Source organism: Fringilla coelebs, assembly GCF_963513975.1.
Source record: "Fringilla coelebs genome assembly, chromosome: 7".
Taxonomy (NCBI): Eukaryota; Metazoa; Chordata; class Aves; order Passeriformes; family Fringillidae; genus Fringilla; species Fringilla coelebs.
This window is the reverse complement of record NC_140035.1, coordinates 33,653,962-33,673,189: the sequence shown is the minus strand read 5'-3', so window position 1 is coordinate 33,673,189 and position 19,228 is coordinate 33,653,962. Positions and strand designations below refer to the sequence as shown.

General features: G+C 41.7%; 1 protein-coding gene across 1 annotated transcript in view; it reads right to left on the bottom strand.

Annotated features, from left to right (window-relative positions):
* The window catches only part of UNC80 (unc-80 homolog, NALCN channel complex subunit), a gene marked incomplete at both ends in the record, with an annotated part of 122,590 nt that overhangs the window by 60,753 nt on the left and 42,609 nt on the right, over nt 1–19,228 (bottom strand). The window contains 6 exons of the mRNA XM_084209398.1: nt 296–396; nt 1,894–2,097; nt 5,577–5,742; nt 8,374–8,507; nt 10,089–10,224; nt 13,609–13,821. Coding sequence (XP_084065524.1) covers nt 296–396; nt 1,894–2,097; nt 5,577–5,742; nt 8,374–8,507; nt 10,089–10,224; nt 13,609–13,821 — 954 coding nt within the window. The remainder of the gene's footprint in view (nt 1–295; nt 397–1,893; nt 2,098–5,576; nt 5,743–8,373; nt 8,508–10,088; nt 10,225–13,608; nt 13,822–19,228) is intronic.

Sequence of the window (19,228 nt, the reverse complement as noted above, 5' to 3'; positions counted from 1 at the left end):
TACTGGCCATGCTGGAGGTAAGGTACTGAGCTAATGCATTTTTCAGCTGAGGCAGAATGGCTGTCCCTGCACACCTAGGGAGAAAACAAATTAAACATGTGAACTAGAGAGAAGGAGATTTAATTCCATTTTAGAAATGGCAAACACACAATTTCCAAAGGTCGCCGCTTACTTACACTTGAGATCCTTTACGCTACGTGGAAAAAGCACAACCTGGGATCTGGTTTTTGCCAGACAAAGGTGTTTTTAGTTGAAAATGCCATCCTTGGGAGCACTTCTGGCAGCTTGTACTTACGTGCAGCCACGACATGTTCCGGTGGTAGTTCTCCTCCATGCCCGTGCTGCTCAGTACCTCGGGTTCAATGCTGGGCTCGCTCGCGCTCCAAGGGCTCCCTTCTTCAAAAGAAAAATACCCAAAAGGTTGTTGTTTTTATTGCTCCCTGTGTGCTTTAAGACTAGGGACAGCACTTGTAAGCCAGGCCAGCCTTGTGGGAACAGATGAGAGTACACAGAATATGTCACACTGGAAAGACTGCACCTGGACATCCCTCCCCAGTCCTGTGCTGGCTTGACACTTACAAGAATTATTTGGACTTGACCATCTTGTCAGTAGCAAACATTTGTCCCTCCATTTTTTTTTTTTCTTTAATGGAAGGGAAATGGGTAATCCAAAACCATCATAAACAAATTCTTTGCACCATTCAGATGCTGCAAATGGTTGGTTTGGTGATCTGCATTGACTGGGCTCTGTGGTTAAAAATGTCAACAAAAATCCAACCAGAAGTGGCATCCAGCTGGAAATGCCAACAGGAAAAGTCCCTGCTAATTGCCCACAGAAACTGCTAATGTCATGGGGATGAAAGAGGAAAAAAATCCTGATTCTACTACACTACAACACTTCAGAACTTAGCCAAGGGAGAGATTTCCCTGAGAATTTCACTGACCCCTGTGTTTCCCCTAACCACTTAATACCCTATGGGCCTCCTATAGAACTAATACTAATGATATTAAGACTTGGCTGGAAATGACTTTTAGTTTACCCTTTTTCTCTTCTTAAGTGAATTGACAATCCCACTCTCCCTGTTCTCCTACTGAAGCATCTTTTGGGCAACATAAAGATGACCATTAAACTTGGGAGGTTATTCCAGCTCTAAATGTATCCACAGCTTTTGGTTAACACCAATAGTGAAGGGAAGCCCTTTAATTCAACTGTGATGGAGATTTCACAGAGTAGGATGCACATCTTGTTTCCATAAGATAAATGTATGGACATCCATCTTTTAAATACTAAGGAAAGCAGCTGTAAACCACAAAAGTAGAGCTATAAGCCAGTATGTAGAAATATAGTATGCAGCATGTGAATGTTATGTTCTGCATATAGGAATACATGTTTTACATGTCACCAGACATGCTTATGACGTCATATCCAACACAGAATATGAAGTACATGCCTAAAAATATATGTGTTTATATATAAATATATACACACATAAAGCCAATCTATTGCTATGGACAAGAAAATATCATATATACATATCACCTCATGTATTCATGATATCCTATGATTTAGGGGTGTGTGTGTATGTGCATATACACAGGTGCATGTGCTCCCCTACAGACAGCAAGCGTTCAGCTGGCAGGCCAGCATTCTAAGAGCTCATGCTTTAACACAGTCCTGAACTGACAACCTGTGCACAGAGCTGACACTGCACCCAGGATTTGTACCGTGCTCCTCCCAGGCCCTGGTCCAGGCAGCCCCTGAAGAGAGCTCTAGATTTTTCCTAGCCTGCAGAGGTGGGGGTCTCTCGCCATTTCTAGCTCTGCTGCAATCACATCAAGAGTTTAAGGTCCTTCCTACGGTCCCCTCCCTTTCCACCCACTCATCTAAGTTACCTATATCAGTGACAGTGTCCCTGCTGTGGGACAGCTGCAGCTCCTCATTCTCAGACTCTGAGTCCTGCCGTGATAACTTGGTGCTCTTTAGGCTGCCGGCCCGGCGAATGCTGGAAAGGGAACCCCCCTTCTTCACCCGGAAACTGCGGGTTCCTTTAATCTGGAGCAAGCGGGAGCCTCCTATCCTGATCTTCCTGCTGGGAACTGTATTGAAAGAATAAAAGAGGACTTTTTTCCCCTTAATTTTTCCCCATTTAAAAAAGAAAGAGATGCTGGCCCTCCCCGCCCTCCCAACCCTTTGCTGCCAGCCTGTACTGCAGCGTCTTCTGCCAAGGAATGTGGGGTCAGAGGCTCCCTCCAAAGCCAATGCCAATGCAGCTCGATCAATCAGGGAGTAAAGATGCTTCACAAAAATGTGGTCAACACCTCATATCCTGGAGATCTGGCACATCACCTCAGGCCTTGTCTGTATTTGGAATTAGCCCTTGTTCAGCCACCAGCAAGTAGAGTCATCTGCGCTAACAGAAACCCAAAGCGTGGACAAGAAAATCCTACAATTCACACCAAATTGAATCAATTCCTGCCAGGAAGCAGGATCTGCCCAATGGATGTGAACTGCAGTTTTCTTGCAGTCCTTAGAGTTTACATTAGTGCAGCATCACCTCTTGCTGTGGCTAGCAGGCTGAATCCCAAGCATGAACAAGGCACCTTGGACAAGCCTATTTTCCCATGGGCCTGGGCTCTGTAAACCTCCCTGAGCTCTGCAGTAGGATCAATGATTTATTTATACAGCATGTGTGACTGCAAGAGGGGAGTCTGCTCCATGAGGCTAGCAGGCAAGGCTTCTCTGAAGTAAGGTTTGCATAAATCCGTGTCTCTGCATGTTACTCTTCATCATTAGAATGCTTTAGAGGAAACAGAAGCACGTAGATCTTCTCCTTCAGACAAATCAGCAGCTTTCAGGCATTAACAACATCCATTGACACTCTGCATTGTTGATGAGCACAGACATGGAATGGTTCAATGTTTAAAGCACCAACTGTTTGCACTTTCATTCTCCTCCTAGTTCAAAGGCAGTACATGGCAGTATGTCAGTCCAAATGTTGCAACACTCAGTCATTTTACTGCAGATCTAACCAGGCAAGGCCACGTGTGATCAATTACCTTTGGTGTGTGGTTGGGAATGAACAGCACAGAGCTTTTTGGATACTATGGGTAAGCAAAAGATTTAAATAGAATTGCTTTTTGGCTTCAGGATAAAGCAAACACTCCTTTACTCCTGAGATTGCACCCAGCTCCTCCAGAATGGAATTCCCACTCCCATTTCCCGTGGCTAACATCCTGGTCAAAGACAGCTGGGTGTTTTGGCAGCTACCCCTCAGTCCTCACAAATCAGTTGGCAAAACACTGCTGGGTGACCAAAGGATCTCCCTCCAAGGGACCACGCTAAGTTCCTTAGCAATCGCTACTGTTTGAGCAATGTTCACATCAGCTCCACCAATCCCAGACTGCTTCAGCACATGTAACTGCATTCCATGAAGTCTGCAGGATCCCATTCTGGCACCCAAAGAGTACAGGTGATGGTCTGAGGGCCTGCATCTACCTAGCTGTGGTGTCTGTATTTCAGACCTACCTGGAGCAGATTCTATAGAGTAAACCCGTGGCTTTGGGGGAGCTGCTAAGCCATGCCTGGGGGGAGCAACGAGAGCAAAGTTTTTAACACTCCAGAAAAACGAAGGGAAACAGATCAGCACTCATCAAAGAGTTTGAGATAAAGAAACCTCTCACTGCAGGCAAGCAAAATTGAGTTACATTCACACAACAACGTTTTCTTATCTAGAAAAGTGTAGATTATGAAAGATGCCTCTGCATCTGCAGTTTGGCCCAGGTGGATTCCCAGAAGAATATGCTGTGGCCAAAGAGAAGAACATGATTATTGTGATTTTAAAATATAACATTACCTCGCATTTATTAAGCTTCTAAAATACTGGAATTACATTTTTGCTAAGGCATATTAGGATTCAACCTTCCTACCATAGTCACTTTCCCCATGTCTAAAATGCAGCAAAGAGGCAGCTTTAGTAAAGGAAAACTACATGACAGCTTAGGGAAAAGGGAAAATGGAAAGAAAATTCAAATAAAACTGCAGGAAAATGTAGTTTAATGGAGAAAAGGGTGCAGAAAGTCAATACTATCTTTGCAAAAGTACATTATGCCTGTAGCACAGTAACATGCAAAGGAAAAGCTAAGTCAGCATTCTCTCTCAGAAAAAGAGGATAGTTAGAGACTTTCCACCAGCAATTTCCAGCAGGACTGTCTGCTTGAAGGTATTCTCCCACCCAGGTAATGTCCCAGAGGGCAGGACTGTTCCTTGAAAAGCTTAAAAAAGGTTTGAAGCAATTGTCACATCTATCCTCAAAAAAAAAAAAACCCCAACCCCAACCTAAATTTCTTCTCATCTAAATAGGCAGAGACATCTTATCCCACACATCTTAAGACTATCAGACAGACCATAAGGCTGTGTGTTTTTCTGGGCTGCCAATATACCAAGAGCAGACAAAATGAGGTTGAGCATCAATTTATCCAGCTCACCTTTCTTAGGTGGGTCTGCACAGAAGTAACTGGCCCACCAGACACACAATTTTGGGGAAAGTTTTACACCACACAAGTCTTGGAAGCATTTCTAACATTTTCTCCAGTAATTGTGGCAAGGTCACCGCTGAAGACAACACAAACTTTATCCAAAGCCTGCAGAAGTCAATAAAAGCTCCTCCAAATCATTAAAAGACATTACAGTTCTGAGAGGAAAACCAGCCACAGACCTCACTGTTGTGAAACAATCATTAAACATTTAACCTTTCCAAGCAATCATCAAAATTACCATTCCAATCCCTGCACCTGTGAATTACTACTACAATACAGAATGTAAATAGTTCTAGGAAACCTGTTAGAGGGTGATCTAGAGGTATCTGGCAGTTTAGTCTCTAATTGCAAATACACACAATGACTATATTGTATTGCAACACTTGTACCATCAGATAGAATGTGAGTCTTGCATGAGATGGCTCAAAAATGGAAACGATCTGCTGTTCTCAGCAAACACAGTGAGCTTGAAGTCTGCTTGTACAGTATAGAGTGTGTTGGTAACATCAATCTGCTAGCCATCAAAAGCCACACAGTGTATTTTTCATGTGGTAGCAAAGAATTCAAGAGGCCAATCACACTAATTTGTTGTGATGCCATGACTTCCAAACCCATACAGATTTTCCACGGAAAAATACCAATCTTCCCTTCTATCCGTGATTTCCCCAAAGTGAAAAACTGTGATCAGAAAAAAACCAACACCACTTTTGATCTTTATTTTTACAGTGAATCAAATAGTGATGCTTCTTCTCTCAGCATCCCACTAAGAGGCAGTTTCAAACAAGGCTTGCTCCTTTTTAGCAATTGTGCAAAGCTTTCGATCGGTTTCAGTCATAGCACTGTTTTGTAAAATTTACACATCTTTGCTTCTCACATTCATTATATTGAACCCTGAAGGCCAAAAGCGTCTCAGAAATGATTTCAAGCCACGTGACTCCATGGCTGCCTGCTTTTTAACACAGTCTATGCAAATGAAAACACAAAATCAAGCGCCACTTCACAAGCCCTGAGAGTACAAAAGCCTTATTGTTCTGACAAACCTTTTTTCTCCTCGAAGCCAGCCTCAGATTTGAGGGTGTGGCTGCTGCTGTGCAGGGAATCCTTTGAATCTTCATTTTCATCCAGAACCCCAGCAAAGCTGATCTTTCTCTCATACCTGTGTCGGTCCAGCTCAGGATCCAGACGCAGCCTGCAGCTCTCCAGGTCCTGCAGCAGAATGGAGACCACACAGATGTGCCAGCAGTATGAGCTCCCACTGCAACTAGAGAAGCTTCACAGAATTCACTGAATCACTGGGCTGGAAGAGACCTCCTAGATCTTTGAGTCCAACCCAGCCACAACACCTCAACTCAACCCTGGCACCCAGTGCCACATCCAAGCTTTGTTAAACACACCCAGGGATGGTGACTCCAGCACCTCCCCAGGCAGCCATTCCAGAACTTTATCACTCTTTCAGTGAAAAACTTTTCCCTGATATCCAACCTGTATTTCCCTTGGTGCAGCTTGAGGCTGTGACCTCTGGCTCTGTCAGTACTGCCTGGAGAAGGAGACCAACCCCATCTGAGCACAGCCACCTTTCAGGGAGCTGTGCAGAGTGATAAGGTCACCCCTGAGTCTCCTTTTCTCCAGGCTGAGCACCCCCAGCTCTTCAGGAAGAAGTGCTTCAGATGGGGTTTATTTCAATCACACCTAAGCCACCTGCCTTCCAGCAGGCTGAGCCACTGCCAGAATTATTTGGATTGGAAGGGACTTCTGGAGATCATCTAATCCAACCCCCCTGCCAAGTTGGGGTCACTCAGAGCAGGTGACACAAGAATACATCCAGGTGGGTTTGGAATGGCTCCAGCTGTGAGCAAAATGAGCTTGTATCTGCTCCATGATCAGCAAAAGGCTTTGGATGAAACTTCAGTCAGGACCCACACACAGCACCTCACTCAGCTCACAGCCTTGGCAAGTCTGCACGCTCTCTTGGTAGTTAAACTAGCTCACCAAAACTAGTTCAGCTGAAAATGTTTCAGTTCTTCAAGGCTTCCAAGGCTGTGCTGCTATCTATGCACAGCAGTATGCCTGCTTGTATGCCTACAAACACCAGTGGAAGTGAGATCAGCTCTACTGAAATTCCAGCTATATGGATCATAACATTATGTACCTGATCTTCTTGGAAAGGAAGCATCACTCCAAAAATAAAGACTTAATATTTTAATCTGAATTACTGTTGCCTCTTTTTTTAACTCTGTACAAAGTTAGAAGCAACAGTCTATGGCTATTTTTTTCTTACAGACTCTTACATAATGTGCCCTTGAGGTTTCTTTCACCTACAGCTCACAGAATAATTCCTCCTCCTTGTCTCCCATGCACAAATGTAGAAAGTGATTAACCAGTTGCACTTCTAGCTCTGATGTCTGTTAACCTTCATTATCCAACATATTCTTAGTTCCAAGCCTAACTACTTAATGACATGGCTTCTAAACTATGGTACTAGCCTGCTTGGGGATGCAGTCATTAATTATGCTGTAATATCACCAGTCTGTTTAAGGAGCATTTTGCTGAATTTATTGCTTTTTAATATTGTCCTTCTTGCATACCTTGGGGCTGAGCCACTTCATCAGAGGTCATCTACAGCCTTTGGACTCATTTTCAGAACCTAATTACAATACTATCCAGATAAATCAGCCTGTCAAGCATAATTGCCATGACTAAAATTTGATCTGTCATTAACAAAAGCCAGGATAGTAGGGCTAAATCCTTCATGGAGATTTAACTTCTCATTTTTTCTTTATAATTTTTGTCCTGATTTCTTAAAGAAATTTGGCTTAAAAGCTGAAACTATGTCAGCCATTCAATTCTCATCTCATTCCATGCTAACCACCCCTCTGAACCTGAGGGTCACAGTCAACTCAGTTTTGTTAAAGATGGATAATGAGATGATTGGCTCTCACAATTAAGGGATGACTATTGTCTGAATGTTAAGAAAAGCTTTGGTGATGTATAGTTATGCTATTGTAGTTTACATGTCCTCTGTTCTCCCCATAGGGCAGTTCCCAGCACTGTGAATTTTTCCTTGTGTAGTCCTTTTGATGTATTTTTGTTAAGATTTCATAAACCTTTTTCAATTTTCAAAGTGAGCAGCTGTTTATCACAACTTGTCAACAGATGACTGTGTGCATGTGTGTTTTTTGAAAGAACAGGCTAAAGGTAATGTTAAACCACAGTATTAGACATAAGAAAATCCACACAAGAATGAATCACTGAAAATCAGTTTTCTGCTATTCACAGGTGACACAGGTTAGTGCCACCTAACCTGCTGTTTATGCCAGGATTTGCCTCTGAGTCTCATGGAGTTGTTTTTTTTTTTTTCTCCTTTCTTTCTTTGCTTCTTTGTCCCCATCTCTTTCCTTTCTTCCCATTCTCCCTGCAATTCTCTGGATCTGACCCAAACCAATCTGCAGTTTTAAAGCTCTTGCAAATTCCCTGCAAACCATTCTGTTCCCTTCCCCTGTCTTGTTCCAGTCCCTGGCCACTGCTAAACAGCGAGTGAGCATTTCAGCTCTCATTTCCTATAGTCTACCTCCCACACTTCCCAGGTCCCCCACCCCTTTTTTCTCAATCTCTCTTTGGAAACTTTCTTTAACTTCTAGCACCACATGTGTGCCTCCATGGCCTTTCCTTCCTAACCAACCCATTTCATGTACCCTGACCATCTTCTATCCACCACACAATGGCTCCTTTCTCCCTGCAGACATCCCCTGGAGTTTTTACTCCACTCTACCTCTCCCCAGAGCCTGGAATTTGGGATTCTGTGGGCAAATCCCTCTCCAGTGTGTGTGGCCCACTTACCACAAGAGGCTCAGTCCGTGGTCTGGGCATGTAGGGAAAGGTCTCCCTCAGGAACGTGGTTATCTCCAGGAGAAGCTGACAGGCTGCCATTTTTAGTGCAAAGGGACAACAACATTTGGTAGGATTCACAGTGCCTAGGAAAGAATATTTCTATCATGAGCAAGGGGTTAATGCAACATCTGGAGCCAAGAGGTGATGGACATTGTCACTTATGGTGCACGATGCAAGCTGCACTGAAAAACAGCAAACCCCAGACTTCTGTACCACCTTTCCTACACTAAAAGAAACGGAGTCAATCAAATAGCAAACCATGTATTTACCAGCACATGAAATAATACTAACACTTATATTACTTTGATTATATCATATTATGTTATATTACACTCTATCTTATATTATATCAATTTTATATAATATTGTATTATGTTGTATTATACTCTATATTATGTATTATATTGTATTAAATTGAATTATTTATTATATTAGTCTGCATTACATTGATATTAGATACATTGATAATATTATATACATTGATAATATTATAGTTATGTTGAAGTACCTACTAAACTAACCACAAGTTTGTGACATTTTCTATACGTGTCATTTAAGGCTAATAGAGGTTAAGAAGTTGACACCGTTTTTTTCCTTTTCAGTTTTGCATTCAATCAAATCTTTTGCAGTTGTGGAAAAGAACTGTTTTAAGATATAGAAAATTATCTCAAAATAATGGAGTTATCACTAGCTGTTAAAGAGATACCTTCCCTATTATTATTAATTACTACCCTGATAATTGGAAAAGGTAGCTTCCTTTGAAGTCAGGCTTCTGCAATTGTGCAAGCAATCCATGTGCTATATCACTGCCCAAAGTGGGCCTTTATGCAGGGCTAAGAACAAATCCAGAACCATGGGAAGAGAAAGCAGAAGATAAATACTACATCCAACAGGAACAACAGTACAGGGAGACAAGCACCAGTAAACTGCAGCACACATGTATACACAAATGGTCTATAGAGCACATCATGTTTGTTACCACCTTCAGCTACAACAGGATGTGTTTTGACAATTTATTTTGGTTCACAGGGTTTGCTATAACTTGCATGCCTATACAGACATTCAGAATCAGTGATCTGTCACAGCTCTTCCACACTTATGTACACACAGGCACAAATGTATGTGGTTTCATCCTCTTGTTGCTATACAGATTTTTAATTATGCCTTTTTTTTTTATTTCTGTATGAAAATCAAGCACTATTCCAAAGTGAAGATTTAAAAGCCTTTAGCAGAGCTGTGCCAATTCACATCAGGTGAGTTGACTCTTCAAGGTTCAGAAATTGAAAAGTGGCTGATCTTATATAAGTATTTTGGCAGAAGTAACTGTGAGAAATGGAGCCTGAACCACTTTTGACACTCAGGTGACAGCAAGGCTCAAGAAACAAATTATGACCTTGCTTACAACTGCAGTTTCTGTGTGCAGGAATTGCAGCTCACTGCCTGGTTTCCCCTTCCCTTTCCCACCCAAGTCTTTCAGTACTGTTACACATCTGTCACATTTTACACCCAGGTACAAAAAGAACAGGGGAGGAAGCTGGGGTGAAAGTGAGGGACTGAGAAATACACCTGGGTGGCAAGAAAATGAAAAGAGAAAAAATATTAAGTGCTCCTAAAGCAGAGGTTCTTACAAGCGGGGGTTCTTGTAGTAAAGGGAGTCTCCTTACTGTCATCTAAAAAGTCTTCTTCCTCATCCTCCTTTCTCAGGCGCCTCTTGGTCTCCTCATCATAAATGAGGCCAAGCAGGTTGGCAGGGCTCTCGCTCTCAGCGTGGCACAGCTCATTGAGGCGGACACCAATGGCCTGCAGATGGACAAAGACAAGCACAGCAGGTGAGAATTTCGGCCCAACCACAAGGCCCTGGCTTTATTTTTACTGTCTAAAGGGGAGAAAGGGATGACAAAAGGCTAATTGCTGTCAAAACGATAATTTGTTTCCCCCTTTTCGTCAACAAAAATTTGCAAAGCGTCAGGATGTCAAAATTTCAGGATGAAAAATTTCAGTAAATTTAGTTAAGCAATAAACCCCTCCAAACAGGCACATAACAGGCAGGAGGAGATTAGGTCATTGTAAAGTATTAATTTCTTCCACTTTTCTTTGTTCTTTTGATATATTTATTCCAGATTTTTGCTAAGTCTTCCCACTGAGAATGTAGGTCTTCTGCTTAAGAAAACATGCTGTGAATTAGGAAACCAGTAAGTCCTTATATCCTCCACAAGACAGTTAAAAAACCATGGGAAAGCCTGCTTCCACATCTTCAAAGGAGAAACACCCTGATGCAATTTCCAAAAATGAGCTGAAGGTATGTTCATAGGAGCTGGGAAGGTGCAGGTATAATGGTGTACAGAGGATGCACTGAAAGAGCAGAGTCAGTCAGATTTCCATCTGACATTCTCCAGAAATTGACTGTTTAAAGTGATTGATTAAACTGATTTTTTATCATGGCTGCTTGCCAGCATCACTATCAGCATGTCAATAACCCTCCTGGTGTTGTCAGCAAGCTCCAGGTAAAGGTGTGCTAGCAAGGAGATTGCTTTCCTGCTAGGACACTTGAGAGCTCTCAAGAACTGTCTTGATTTTCTTTGCTGCACGTGCATGAGCACAGATAAGCATGTGAAATTTTATCCTCTGACATCATCACTTTGTGAGGGAAGAGATGTTTTAAATTACAGACTTTTCATCAGCACTATTTGAGTATGGGATAGTTTTATACAAAGATACTGAGGAGGTTTTCTAAATATTTTACAAGTCAGAACTGATGGTCATGCCAGCACTATACAATTTTCCCCCTGTGGCTGAAGTGACACAGAAATGCATAAGTGGTCACTTATTCTTGCTATTAAACACCTCCTCTGAAACCCAGCAACAGGGGAAAGGGTAGACTCTGCTACATAAAGAGAATGAGGTGACACTGTTGGGTTTGCATGCTGACACAGATAGTTATCAATCTCAGCTATCTCTTAGCCTGTACATTGCTAAAGGAGCTGCACACGTCTCAATTTTTTGCCTTTCATATTTCAGGCATTTAAAGGAAGAAATTTCTGCATTTAAAGGAAGAAATGTTCTGCATGCCTGTCCATAAAACAGTAATTTATCACATATTATTTATGCTGTGTAGCCCACCCTAATGTTAAAGCACTAAGACATAATCCCACAGCTTCCCATTTAATGAGCACTGAATTCCTGACACGTGTTTTCTGTATTTTCAGTTTTCTAGCAAACAGAGAAGTAAAACCAAAAGTCCCCTTTACAGAAGCAGTCAAAAGAGGTGACAGGCTAACCTGATCAGAATAGATTTAACATTGTATTATTTCAAAAAACAGCAGAACAAGCCAGGTTTTTTGATTCAAAAGGTTCATCCCTGCCATGGGCAGTCCAAGGCTCACCTCGGGTGGAAAGGGCTCACCACTGTGATTCTCTGATGGCTATTAAGGAGGCTGTGGGTAAATAAATTCTTCTGGCCTTCAGTGAGAAGAATCAGAAATATGAATGAACAGAAGACACCTTGCAGGAAAAGGAAAAAAATCCACACTCTAAAACTACTCCCCAGATCTTATCCTGCCTTACAGTTAGTAAATGCAAGGCTTTTCCCTTCTGAAATGTTCCTAAGCAGCAGCAAACACACGCTAGTTTTAGAATGGAGAATGCTTCCAGATGAGTCTTATGATGCCTTTTAAGTTAAGGGGAAGACAATTATGCTAAGTTGTCTATGATCAGATTTCCCTGGCTCCTTTCTTATGACCTTGAATCATGTGGTACTACTTTTGACATTATGAAAAGAAAACTTTCCTGGACTTTTTCCAGGTCAGGTATATCAGTTACTGAAAATGATTGCTGATGGAATCTAACTGGCTTTTAATTGTTACTGTCTTTCTTGTTTTCATTCTTTTTAGAATCTGAGAAAAGGGAATGTCTAGAAGCACAGCATCTACAAACAGAGAGGGATAGTTCTGGCTCTCTGAAAGCATGCAAAAATTCATTGACCATGTAACCCTATGCTCTCCACTTAAAAGGAGTTCTCAAAGGAGTCAGGCTAAGGCAGTGACTTCATGAAATACAGAAGCAAATACCTTCACCCTATTTACTTTTTCAAGGAACTTTGGTACTTGTGCTGTTATTAAGATAACCTCCTGTGTATGAGACTTTACCAGAGAGTAGGGTGACCAGGCAGCATTTTCTGAGTTGGCTTTAGGAATGGAAGGAGGAGATCTGCAAAGACACTAAGCTCAGGTTCTAAGACCCAAGCTGGACTGTTCCCTGGGCTGTTCTATGGTGGGAATGTACTGTTATGGTCAGCTTTATTTTGAGGTTCCCTACAATGTGCTCCACAGAGAAGCACATGTTGGTTTAACATACAAGAATGCAAGTCAGCAAGGCAGAACATGATTTTTAAATTTCTGTAAGCATTGGATTTGTGTCTTCTTTTTGGGGGGGGGGGGATGGGAATCACGGTGCTCACTGTAAAAACCACTGGTTTTCAGAAGGTATGAGAAGCACAAAACTCACTTCCAGAAAGAAGACATCTGAAACCAGTCAAAGGAACTTCTCCCACTATTTTGAGTTGTGAGAAATGACCTGTATACATGTACAGCAATTATATCCTGGGGGCTTTACAAGGAAATTGCAAGTGATTTTCATAGGGCCTGATAAGGTAATTGCCTCCTTCCTGCATGGTAAGAGATCACAATCAAATAAAACTTGAAGGATTCAAGTGCCAAACAAAAAGAGACAACTCTTTACATGACTCATAGCAGCTGCGTAGAATTCCTTGCCAAAGAATTTTAAGTGCTAACAGTCTGTATGGGTGCAAAGAGAAACTGAATTAAGTACAGCAAAAAGAAACTCATTACTAAATATGCAGCATCACACCTAGATCAAGGAGCCCTAAGCTAAATATATTTGGAAGGAAGAAAAATAGAAAGTAGTATCACGGCCCACATTTTCCCTCTTCCATAGCCATTCACATATGACAAGTGCTGGAAAAAGGAGAATGGGCCAAACAGATCCTTGGGGAGAACATGTCCTAGCAAAGTCCTTAGGAGAAGGAGGGATCCTGGCAGGCTGTGAAGTGCAGGTTGGAAGGAAGGCTTCTGAATCCCCTTCCTACAAGGACTAAAATCCTGTAGATATATCCTTTATATTTCACCATATTTTTTTAATGCAAGCAGAAGAGAAGCAAACACTTACATCTCCCCACTGGTAGAAGAGCTTGGCTGCATTCCACTGCAGCTTCTGGTTCCTTTTGTTGCCCACGATGGGAGAACGGCCCCGGGACAGCCCTTTCTTTGTGATGTTGACGTGGTGGCCCTTCATCCACTCGGGCCAGTTGCCGCGATTGCAGCGGTGCACGAAGCGCGCGCACTCCAGGAACAGGGCTGCTCGTGCCACCACGGGAGCTTCCTGAAACGTTGGCAAAAAAAATCACCTTAAAAGCAAAACGCACATGGGAGAAGCTCTCTGAACATCAGAGTATTCTGTGCTTTAAAAATTGCTTTGCCAGCTTGCCAAGGAGTCGCACAATAGGAGCAAAGTCTCCATAAACAGCTGACACCAGAGTCTCTCTGCATCATCTCACCTCTAGAGCTACTAACAGCAAGCTCATAAACACTGAGCAGTCTTGCTCAGCCCAAACACTAGAGGGGCAGAAAGAAACACAATATAAACTTAAAAAGAACATTATACCCCCCTGCAATGCTCTCCTTCAGAAACCACCTAACTGCAAAAGCAGACGCGTGCATCTGGAACTGTTACTGCACAAATTTAGTTCCACCTTTGCTACTGAGGCTGCAAATATTGCAGGAACAAATGACACCATGGCCACATAAATCCTGGCATTTGTGACTTTATGTTCTGCTTCTGAATCTTGGGGATGAGAGCATGAATGGAGGCTTGTTAAAACTAGCAAAAGCATTATTTTGGGGTTATAATTAATATCTGTGGATATTAATTGGATATTAATTATATATCTGTGGATATATAATTGTGGAGACACAAATATATTACTCTGGTGCAAGTCAACAAAATTTCACTGGCCAAATTTCAATCACTTAGCAAGTGTCAGGCAATTCAGTACTGAAATAACAGCAGGCAGCTGAGTTTTGAAAGGACTGACTCTTTTTCCAAAGGAAAATCCTCCTATCCCTTGCTTGGAAGAATCCCTTTAATGGGAGAAATTACATTGAGTGTATCTTAGTTTGTATTAAATCACCCAGCAGGACAAATGTCAGACCAAGAAAGAATGCTTCTGAAACTTCCTGAAATGTTCAAAAAATGGACACAGTAATTTTGCTTCCTAAAGGGCAGCTTAGACGCAGGAGCAGCTTTTTTCCCCAGCAGCCTAACCTGCCAAAATAACATCCTTACAGACACAGAAAGTGACTAAAAAGCAAATGGCTTTCCTAATTTCCATTTAATTTCCCCCTTTCTTCCCTCAATTTCTACAACCAAAACTCCTGCAAACAGCAGGTTGTTAAACTAAGAATACAACAATGCCTACAGTTTACCAGCTGGCTTTAAAAGGTTCACTAACAGGGGGATTTCACAGAGCACAAACATGTGTTACACAGTTTTAGTTGCTGACAGCTTTAATAAAATAATTTAAGCAGATCAGCATCTACTTATAAAGAAGGGCTTGTCAAATGTGGTCTATAAACACTAGACAGGCCCTGAGACCCTGTAAGATGCTCTGTGGAACATTATTAAATAGAGCCTCCAAGAGTGTTTTAATCAAAAATTGTAAATGAAAAATTTTGGACCAATGCTCCTAAAGTTTGATTTAAAAAATTACTGACACAACATCCATTTGCAGCTTTTGCTCACATTTTTACAAATATTGGGGGGGAAAAAAAGCCAATTCTCTTGAAGAGGAAGGTTTAAGCTGCCATGATGTTCTGATGAAGAAAGCAGAAACCTGAATGCAGACACTCACTAACCAGAAACAAAACGAGTATCTAGCACTGGAAAAACATTACTAAATACTTGTTGATCACATGCAATATGGAACACAAGAGTTGAGGATTCTATTCTTTTATTCTCACAAAGTAAAACCTTAACCATGGAGACATATGTGAAGAGCTAAAGCCCCAGCCTTAGTCTACTATTGGTTTAGTTCTCTAGCAATGAAGTCAAAATTTCTTAGCATACTGGAATCCTGTAAAGAAAAGTGTTGTAAACATGATGAAAGCACAAAACTACCACAATTAAAGGAGGATATGTAGAATGGGGGCAAAGGGGAGGAGCAGGATTAATTAAAAATCACTATATTATTTAAAAATCCCTGCAAAGACCTCCTGCATGAAGGAACATGATAGGGCACAAGCTCCCTGTGATTGCTTACCTGAGGCTCTGAGAAACCTGAAGCAGCAGCAGCAAGAGAAAGATGAAGATGTGACAGAATGAACAGAGATGGATTCACACAACAGAGAAACACATCACAAATGGAGAGAAATTAATCAGGCAGGTGATGGACAGCTGAAAAGAACACAAGTTACCGTGGTCACTGTCAAAACCTGACACAGCAGCAATACCCTCACAAGTCTGTCCCTGCCTATGCAACTGTTCACAAGTCCACTTTTAACATCAGACCTACTCTATTGTTTTGCACCTTGAAAACTCTTCTTGTACTGAATAAATTTACATTAATTCACCAGTTTGTTAACAATTCAAGGCATCCCAGTGAATTTTTTCAACAGATAACCCGATTTGTTCTAAAGAGCAAATGACCTGGGTGGAAGGAACCAAATACAGAGTGGATTTGGAATTTCACAGCATCACATTATTGGTCATGTAAACCTGATGTAAACTGATTCTGCAGTTTTATCACTACAGGGTAATTATGTGCAGTTTTGTTGTCAAGAACAATGACTTTTATGACACTAATCAATCAGTGGTAATTTTCCTTGAGTCCCTTCTTAAAGTTTACATGGCACTTTGAGTAAAAATTCATTTTTGGTTCTGTTCTCTTCAAGAAAGAAAAAAAAAAGGCGTGTAATACCAATAACATACCTTTAACAGATGCCAAGGTGAATTTGAGTACTCTGAAAAGGTGCTGACTGGGTAGCTCTGCTTTGTCTAAGCAAAAGTGAGTCTGACATGAAAGTTGTTTTAGCAGGTACATGAAGACAAGTTGCAAGTAAATTATTAATCAGTGTCTTGGAGAATTGCCTGTTTCAATTAGTTCAGACCTCTCTGATTATATCTACAAAATGGTCAAGTACAATCCATGACACAGTTCTTTGGTTTTGTTCCCAGTCTTTTACTCTGGGACCTGTTTATAGCAATCTCTGACTTCCTTCCCAAGCATAAGCACTTCCACAGAGAAATATTTCTGCCATGGAAACAGGGACATGGGAACTATCCAGTCTGCCTAAGACCCAGGGTGACATGGAGTCAGGATATTGACAAGTATTCTTGCAGTTTAGACTTTGCTTCTACTGTCCCAATATTTCAGAGTACACAATCCTACCAGAAAACAGCCCAACTATTGCATTTCAACAAGGATAAAAGATTTCCAGGTCACAACAAGTGAGCTCACACATCTTATTGGAGAAATGTAATGCTGGCAGGTGTCACACACTGTTATACTGGTCAAAGAAAAGCTAGTCATTTACAGCACACTAATTAGGATACTTCAGGTAACATAGTAACACAATCCTGGACAGCAGTTTATTGGAACCCTCAACATGAACTTAAGCATAGACTGAAATATCCCAAAGTAAATCAATTTTACTATTGCAAAGGCTGGATTTAAGCTGGGGACATAAAGATGAAGCTGTCTGCAATGTATCAGTTATCACTGAATGTTTGCACATCCATATATTGACTGTGGTTTTAAAAATTTAGTCAAGTATAGATGCTACTTCTAGGAAAATATGTTAACTGCATAGCCACTAAACCTAAGGCAACACTCATTTCAATACACAAACAAATTATTAGCTCCATAAGGATGCATCATTTGTTTCACTGCTCTAATTTCTTTAAACAAACATCCAGGCTGATCAAAGATTTCAAAGTTGCTGTAAGAATAAAATTTTGCAAACCTGCATGAAAAAGCATGGTCAGAAAAATTATGGGAGAACTGGAACTGTTTACCTTTCATTTTTTAAAGGTTGCCTCAGCAACTAGGCTAGATAAAATGATTTAAGAAGCTTTTCATTTGCATCAGACCTGATTCAAACTATTACTTCAAAAGCCTGAAAACAGAAGTTAAAACACCTAGAATATTTCATTTTGGGTTTTCTCTGCTGACATATAATGTGGGAATTTTCCATTGCCATTAAGCAATACAGTGAGATGACAGGCTGTCACCTTTTAAAATATACACTGCATGTGACTGCCTAACTTCTATAGATGTCCCATACTTTCTAGTCAAAATGCCAACTGAACAGGTACTTGGAGTCTCCCAAGGCTACAATTAGAGCAAGGCTTCCTTCATCTTTAGCTGAAGACCTTTTAGAAATTCTGATAGCAAAATTGACTGCATTCCTCAGTGGAATGGTTACATTTAAGTTTGTAGAAGTCAGATCTGGAGGTCAGACATCTTCAAACAACTCACTCTGACTGGCAGTTTGCAGCTGACTTCATGCATGGGCACAGAGTAAGCTGGTCTGTGCTTAAAAATTTGGGGAATTTAAAAATTAAGTGAGACATTTGCAGGCAATAGGGACATAACTGCCAAACCCCATTTTACCATCTGATTAATCAGAACACAGAGTAGTGCATCTTCAGAAGGCTCCTGGTGACAAACTTGCTAGGAATGAGCTCTTTCCTGCTCATGCACCTCACACCTTATCCTGTTAGTTTAGGATTTGGAACAGGGTGGCAGCCTGGAAGCCCTGAAGACTGAAGCTGGGCATCACACACACAGCAGGCTGCAAGCCACCTTCTGAGCTCACTGCAACCCTGACTGGTAAGAGCCACCAGGAAGGCCACTCTGTCAGCCACTGCATCCACAGCTTCCACCCAGAGGAACAGCCATCTCTGGCAGGAGGTGTGGGGAACAGTGAATGGAACCTGTGTCTGTTGGAAGATGGGTGAGGAGCACTCCAAAGAGCAGAGCTAGATGGGAACTGACAACAGCAGCAACTCCAGACCAGCACTCATGCAGACGGGCTTGGATCTGCACACCAAGGGTGCAAGGTTAAGGTGAAGATACAGAGAAGAGGTGCACAGAGCATGACATCCCTCCAGCCATGGAGCAGGCAATGCAGCAAAGGTCAGGGCACAGCACTGGTGGGAAGGCAGAGTCCACGAGCCTGAGACCCCCAGCAGTGAGCGAAAAAACTGAATTTGAGCACAAATGGCACAGCAGTCACAAAGGTGAGAGGTGGGGCGTGGGAAGAAAAGGGATAGCATGTGGATTTTAATCTTTTAATCCTTTTTCAGCTTGCATACAGCCAAACACTTAGGGAAGGAAGTAAAAAGCAGCATGCAGAGAAATTGCTAATATTTGGCTGGTTTTTCACAGCTGTATTTGTCACACTCCTTGCTTGTCACATAAACAGCTCACAGAGCCCCACTGGCTCATGAATCACAGGGTGAAGGCCACAGCTTTAGAAATGGGAGGGATTGTTAAAAAACACAACTGCAAGGATAAGAAGGAAGGAGATACAGAATATCAGGAAGAAAGGATTGAATGGTGTCACTTCTTTGATTTGCATTGGCAAATCAGCAATATCCACATTTAAAAGCACACACTCTCTGATATAATTTTTTTCCCCACTGACTGGCTCTGGTGACTAATAGTCCAGTGTTGCCTAATGTACTTATAACTCTGTCAGATCTCGAGAGTGGAATTCCTGCACCTCTC